Source organism: Rhincodon typus, chromosome 9 (assembly GCF_021869965.1).
Source record: "Rhincodon typus isolate 14 chromosome 9, sRhiTyp1.1, whole genome shotgun sequence".
NCBI classification, from domain to species: Eukaryota; Metazoa; Chordata; class Chondrichthyes; order Orectolobiformes; family Rhincodontidae; genus Rhincodon; species Rhincodon typus.
Genome location: NC_063340.1, coordinates 33205493 through 33212951, shown reverse-complemented (window position 1 = coordinate 33212951; position 7459 = coordinate 33205493). Strand labels below are relative to the sequence as shown.

Genomic DNA, 7459 nt, shown 5'->3' with positions numbered 1-7459 from the left:
GTGTGGCCGAACCAGGCTTTTGTACAGCTGGAGCTTCACGGCTCTTCTGAAATTCTGAAGAAGGGTCTAGGCCCGAAACGTCAGCCTTCCTGCTCCTCTGATGCTGCTTGGCCTGCTGGGTTCATCCAGTTCTGCACCTTGTTATCTCAGATTCTCCAGCATCTGCAGTTCCTGCTATCTCTGGGTATCTATCATCCTGCTTTAAGGAAAATGATTTCAAGTTGAAATCAAATCTTTCTTTTCTGCTTTGGCAATATAGAAAAATGTCCACAAAACAGTTTGAAGATAAAAGATTGCAAAATATCTTTTATAAACTCAGAATATAATAGTCAATGAAATACTTTTGAATTGCAATAGCTATTGTGATGTAGGGAAATACAGCAATTTGCACAGTAAGGTGTTGCAACCAAGGAGATAAATGATCAGATCATTTATTTTGGTGATATTATTTGAGAAATAAAAATTAAACAAGACACCAGGAGAATGATCCTGCTCTTTCAATCGCAGCAAGGAATCTTTTATGTTCATCTGAGGGGGCCTTGAATGAATGTTTCATTGCAAAGATCGCACCTCATAAGATGCAACACTCCCTTAACACTGTATTAGAGTGATAGCTGAGATTTACAAGTTCTTGGAGTGGGACTTGAATATACAAATCTCCGGAACTCAAATGCAAGAGTGCTTCCTCTTTGAGCCAAAGCTGATACCTAATTGAAAATATTTCGTATTACATAATTTCTCGGCTTATATATTTTAACAACTGCAAAGGAAGATGTTTACTTTCTTGTTAACTATTTAACAGCAAAGGAGATAATTGTAGAAATTTCATTATCATGGCAGTCACAACTCTGGTTTAGCTCAGCATTCCTGTATTCCTAGTTTTTGGAAATTCTGAAGCTTTGAATCATTTAGTATACTGTCTTTGTGCCAAATCTTTGAACGATCTTTTCAAATGGCATGGTTTTCCTGCTGCTTCCCCATGACCTTTGAAATGTTTCCTTTGTTAAGTATTTATTTAATACTCTTTGGAAAGCATTATTGAATTAACTTTCACCACCCTTTCAGACATTGCATTTTGGATAATAACAATCTGTGTCCTGTGGTCACTGGCCTCCTGCCAGAGAGCATAGTTTCTTCCTATCTGCTATTCAATACACTTTAATTTTGAACAACTTTATCAAATCTCCCATTAGCTTTCTCTGCTCTAAGGAAATCATCAGCTTCTCATCCCTCCACATAACTGCAGATCCTCAACCTTGATACTATAATATTGCAAATGCATTGTACAATAATACAACTGTAAAAATGGCCCATATTAGCAATGCTACCAGTCTTTCTTGGTGCTAAAATAAACTTTGTACAATGCATAAAAAAGTTTTCCAACAATATTCTCCAAGCTACATTTTACAAAAATTAAATCTCAACAGTAAAACTTCGTTAGTTGACCTGCTCACGCAAATCTTGGGATTCTTTTTCTTAAATTTATACAAATTATTTAAATTATCTTTAATTTGGTCTTCAAGCTGGATGTTCATTCAAATTAGCTTCATGTCTAATGTGAAAAATCATGGTTAGTACACAATTTAATCTTACAAAGCAGCAAGATACAACATTCAAATCCTTGGTCTGTGCCTACAAAGGTGCAACGATTCTGGAGAAGGAGGAATGTTTTAAAAAGCTAGGATTTCTGCTCTAGTTTGTCATCCACTGACTTCTGATGAACACTGAACATGTATAGATAACACCCATTTTTGTGGGAATATCTTTTGCAGTGAGCTGTTGATACTTTCTAAGTATGATGCCGATTAGAAGAGAAATCAAATGGTTGCCAGCCTGCACGGAACTGCAGGGTCAGCAACTTTAGGAAAGACTTGCAAAACTTAAGGTGGTATAGGAACTGAAAGGGGAATGTGATTATAAATGGAATAGCATGTTTCTTTCATGACTTCCAATCTTTGTGAAGTGTAATTGTATCCCATACCTAGCACAGTGGTGGAGTGTGCTAAACAAAAATACAACAATAGAGTAGGGGCAGCAAGAGGCATGAAATAGCTCGAAGAAAGAGCTTACCTAGAGAATTAGTCTTCTTAATGCAGTTTTAGTGGTGTGCCTACAACTCAGTTACACAACAGTTCAGATGCTTATGGCTCATTATCATTTAAACATTTTGAAAGATTAAGACCTGAGTAGCCGGTGAATATAAAGTTATTTTGCCTCTGCAAATTCTGCCCTGGCATTGGATATCATGGAGTGTGGCATTAAATGATGGGTTCCTTCAGACAAACTACAATATATTCTCCTGGAAATGAATGGGATTTGCTCCATAAAACAGTAAAATAGCATATGATGTATGTATTATTGAACTGTACAGGATCCTGTACTCAAGGCCCAACATCAATGCATTTTCAGAAGAATAAAAGAGACAATTGAAACAATAGCCTTTAGAAGAGATCCTATGTGGTGGTACAATAGAGATCACAACCAAATGATGCACAGAAAAATCTTGCTGTCCCTTTAGCCATTCATCACAAAATCAGAACTAAAATCTCTCTTCCGTCCCTAAGTAATCTTTCATGATGAATATTAACGCAGATGACTTACTTGAAAAAAGGACTGCACACAAAAAATTCCAAAGCATTCTAGGTTCTTTCCTCCTTCATCCGTAATCAACCTTCACTCTTAACGGGATTATCAGTTTAGCAAATAAAAATTGAGGTGAAACATTATTTTTAAAAGTTGACATCTGGGAAATGTTTGCATTAGTCAAAGGTAAAAAGGTTCCCTTTGGCTAAAACACAGTATTCCTACTAAAAGAAATTTTGCCATTATAGCTTTCTGATTCAATGGAAGAAACTGCACTAATATCTCCCGAAATGAACATGGTTCACGTGTTCAGTTTTAACAGCTAGAACCTTATTTGGTTATCGTCTTGGATGATCTGCAGACCCTGCACTGTAAGTAATTCTTTTGAACGCTGCTGTAAATTAGAAAGAAAAATCAGAAACCAAGCTTGAATTAAATGGTAGCTTAATTTTACTGCACTAACCACTTTTCTGCAAAGAACCCTCAATGCTGCAAAAACATTCTATTACCATCACACACAACAGAAGGTCAATTAAATAAAAAACTCTGGATTTACATCTTTTCTCCTCAAGTTGACACGTCAGCCATCTGTTTTTACTCATTTACTTCTACATCAATGTTAGTTTGACAATGAATCAGAATCTACATTGCTCATAGTTACGCCACTTGCCACTTTTACTTTATGTTTTAGTTGTCTTGTGGAGTAGAATTCTGCTGACTGCTGTGCAGAAATTCTTGTGATGCATTTGGCATTATCAGAAATTCACTCACTGTACAGCAAAATAACTATTCTCAGAGCTACATCAGCATCAGAACAAATTGGTGAGGGAGGAAAAGGAAGAAGATAAAACTTAAGGAAATAAGGCAACAGCAAATTCTTTGCAGAATGGCAAGGGGAAAGTGGATGACAATCGGTGTCGGGGCTTTACGAGTCCATCTGTATCTATGCTATTAATCCAAATTCACAGATCAACATGATTTTCCCACAGATGATCAGCATAAATTCCTTCAATTTACAATATAAATACTGGACAAATTTATTGCAAGAAACCTGGGTACTGCTGCATTTTCAATTTAACTGTGTGTCATGAAACTACATCAATGTAGTTGAGCATAAGATCATAAAACATAGGAACAGAAGTAGGCCATTTAGCCCATCAAGACTGTTCTGCCATTCAATGAGATCATGGCTGATCTGATAATCCTTATCTCCACTTCCCTGCCATTCCCCATTACCCTCAATTCCCTTACTGATTAGAAATCGATCTCAGCTTTGAATATAATTAATAACCCAGTCTCAACAGCCCTCAGTGGTAAAGTATTCCACAGATTTACTACCCTCTGAGAGAAGCAATTTTTCCCCTCATCTCTTTCTTAAATGTGAGATCCCTTAGTCTGAAATTATGTCCTCTGGTTCTAGGCTCTCCCACAAGGGGAAACAACCTTTTGGTATCTACCCTGTCAAGTTCCCCTAAGATCACTGCATGCTTCAATAAGATCACTGTTCATTCTTCTAAACTTAATTGAGTACAGGCTCAACCTACTCATAAGGCAGTCCCTCCATCCCTGGGTTCAACCTAATGAAACTTCCATGGACTATCTCAACACCAGTGTATCTTTCTTTTAAGATAAGGAGCCCAAAACTAGTCAGAGTATTCCAGCTGTGGTCTGACTAGTGTCTTGTATAGTTTTAGCAAGACCCCTCAATATTTATACTCCATTCCCTTTGAAATACAGGCCAATAAAACATTTGCCTTTCATACTATCTGCTGGACATACATCATAGTTTTCTGTGATCTGTACACCAGGACTGCCAAATCTCTGTTTGGTGCAGCATTCTGCAGTCGTTCTCTATTTAAATAATATTCAGCTCCTCGATTCTTCCTGCCAAAAGTGCATTATCTCACATCTTCCAACATTATATGCCATCTGTTCGATTTTTGTTCACTTGCTTAACCTGCATTTGTGTCATCCTCACCACTTGCCTTCCCACCTGTTTTTTGCGTTAGCACAAACCTAGCTACAATACATTCAGTTTCCTCATCCAAGACATTACATTTATTGTAAATAATTGTTGTCCCAGCATTGATCCCTGTGGCACACCACTAGTCGCAGGGTGCCGTCTTGAAAATGTCTCCTTTCTCCCAACTCTCTCTTTTATTAGTTAGTCAGTCCTCTATCCATGCCAATATACTACCTCTAACACTATGGGCTCTTATTTTGTTAAGTAGCATTATGTATGGTACCTTATCAAATGCCTTTTGAAAATCCTCATATATTATATCCATTGCTTTTCCTTCACGCATCCCTGCTTGTTACCACCTCAAAGAATTTTAATAAATTTGTCAGGCAGGATTTTCCCTTTGGGAAGCCACACTGATTCTGCTTGATTTTATTATGCATCCCTAAACGCTCTGCAATTTAATCTTTATATCAGACTCTAGCATTTTTCCCATGACAGATGTTAAGTCAACCAGCCTTCAGTGACTCTTTTTTTAAATCTCTTTCCCTTTCTAAGTAAAGGCGCTACATTGGCAGTTTTCCAATCTGCTGGGACTTTTCCAGAATCTAAGGATTCTTTTAGACAATGTTATCTTTGGACTTACTGTTCATTTTTATAGATTTCAAGAAGCTCTTGCTGTATGGTATGATATACCCATGTACAATTTCTGTCAGTTTTTACTGGTCTTCTAAGCTGGCATGCCTGCAGCTGTTCTTCATGGAACCACAGAGCACAGATGAAGGTCATTTGTCCCACAGATAACTATGTCTTTGGAAGAACTATCCAATTAGTCCCAGTGCCCTGTTCTTCCTTGATTACCTCACAAAATGTTTTGCTTTTCAAGTATAACTTCAATTGCCACTTTAAAGTTATGAGTCAAACTACTACCACTGGATTTTCTGGTAATGTCTTCAAGATCATAACAACTGTCTGGAACTTATTATTATACTATCCCCATAACCCCATGTTTACTATGGCTAACGCGCCTAACCTGCACATCTTTGGGCTGTGGGAGGAAATTGAAGCACCTGGCAGAAATCCATGCAGACATCAAGAGAACATGCAAACTCCACACAGACCGACACCCAAAGCTAGAATCGAACCTGTGTCCCTGACGCTGTGTGGCAGCAGTGCTAACCACTGTGCCACCGTGCCATCTTCTAGTTTATATACAGGGTTTTACTGTCAATGAACTAGCTACCAGTACTTTTCAGGTCCATTTACTACAAATATAAATTAATTTAAATACCAAAAGTTAGCTCCTTTCCAATTATTTAGCAAAGGGTTCTGTACATTAACAAATTTGGAATATTTGGCTTTCAACAAATCTTGTGCACAAAAGACTGCACAGTACACATGAGACTGACTCTAAGAAGCACTTCTGGGCTGAATGATCTGCGTTTTTTTTTAAAGAAAGGTGAACTAGCAAGTTCTAAAAGGTTATATTAAATGGTACATACAGCAAGTATATTAGTTAACCATTAATATGAAAAAAATGTCTTGTTCATTTGCATTCCATAAGAAGAGTCATATTATCTTCCAAGTTTGATGTCTATAGGTGATAGGATCATATTTAATGGATATAAAAATAAAGTGATTATTTCAAATCCTATGCTGTGATGATGATCAGCCACAGAAATAGGTGCGTTTCTCAGTTTCAATCAAATCAGTTATGTGCCAGCATAAAATATCTTTCAGGAATACCCAAGGTTGAAGTAGATAGATTTCCTAGCACACAACTGCTTTTGTATGTGCACAAAATACAACCATATCTTGCGAGACGTTTTCTCATGAAATTCTCAGTAGTTGATGAGTTACCTTAAAACCCTGTTTTGTCATTATTCATAGCTAGACATTTTATAGCAGTCTCTGCTAACTTTGGCTGTTTTTAATTCAAATTTCTTTACATTACCTTGCGGTCCATACTGCCCACTTTGAGGTCCATAAGTGCTGCTGGAGTTGCTCTGCTGGTAAGGAACTGTACCGGGTTGCACCTGTCCTCCAGGCGATGGATGTGGAGAAACAGGAGGACCAGAATGCTGAGATCCATACTGAGATATTTGTGAGTTTCTTTGCATACCTGGCATAAAACCTACACAGAGGGAAAGATAGAGAGAGAGATATAAATGAGAGAATGGACACAAACATACACAAGAAAGAGAAAGGGAAAGCTAATAATAACAGCAAATTACAGCATTTGAAACTGAACAATACTTCAGGATATCCTTTTTGAAAATTAATGCATCGAGGTCTGCCATAGCCAAGTTTCACAGAAGAGAATTCTTATCATCCTTTCTTTCTATTAATCACCAGCATTACCAAAGTAGGCAAGTTTAACTAAGTTACAATGCTGAAGCCAATCAAATAATACGCAAATAAATTCATGGTCAACCTGCATTGCCATTGTGCTCAATGAAGGGTTACACCAAAACACTGACAGCGCTAACATCATGAGTTACTTTTACAGCCCTGCAGTTATTTATAAGATATCCAACCTATTATAACACTTCCTCCCTTTATCAACTCATCTGGATAAAGACATACGTGTTAGTTTAAATTTTAGTTATTTTGGTGTCCTCTATTGAAAACATACAATTAAATTGTGCTGTACAATGCAATTTTATCATAACTAAACAGCATGCACACCTAGGAAAAATACTTTTCAATAAAGATAAAATCAACTGGAACCAGAAAGTTACAAGTGGCAGGAGAATCATGCTCATCACTCAACATTACATATACAGCAGAAGCTAGGTATCAACATTGCTCACCTACCAGATGAAGATTCCCACGGTAAAACTATCTTCCAACTGGAGAATGGTGCACACAGTGGTCATAGAGAATTTGTAGCCCCAGACTATTTCAGCCTACCCT

The 7459-nt window shown here is 37.3% G+C and overlaps 1 protein-coding gene across 7 annotated transcripts in view; it reads right to left on the bottom strand.

Moving 5' to 3' along the window:
• The window catches only part of LOC109930802 (AT-rich interactive domain-containing protein 1B-like), a 171425-nt gene extending 164752 nt beyond the window's left edge, over positions 1-6673 (bottom strand). For all 7 annotated transcript variants that reach the window (XM_048601520.1, XM_048601521.1, XM_020530240.2 and 4 more), the window contains exon 1: positions 6498-6673. In XM_048601520.1, coding sequence (XP_048457477.1) covers positions 6498-6672 — 175 coding nt within the window. In that variant the 5' untranslated portion in view covers position 6673. The remainder of the gene's footprint in view (positions 1-6497) is intronic.
• Positions 6674-7459: the final 786 nt, after the last annotated feature.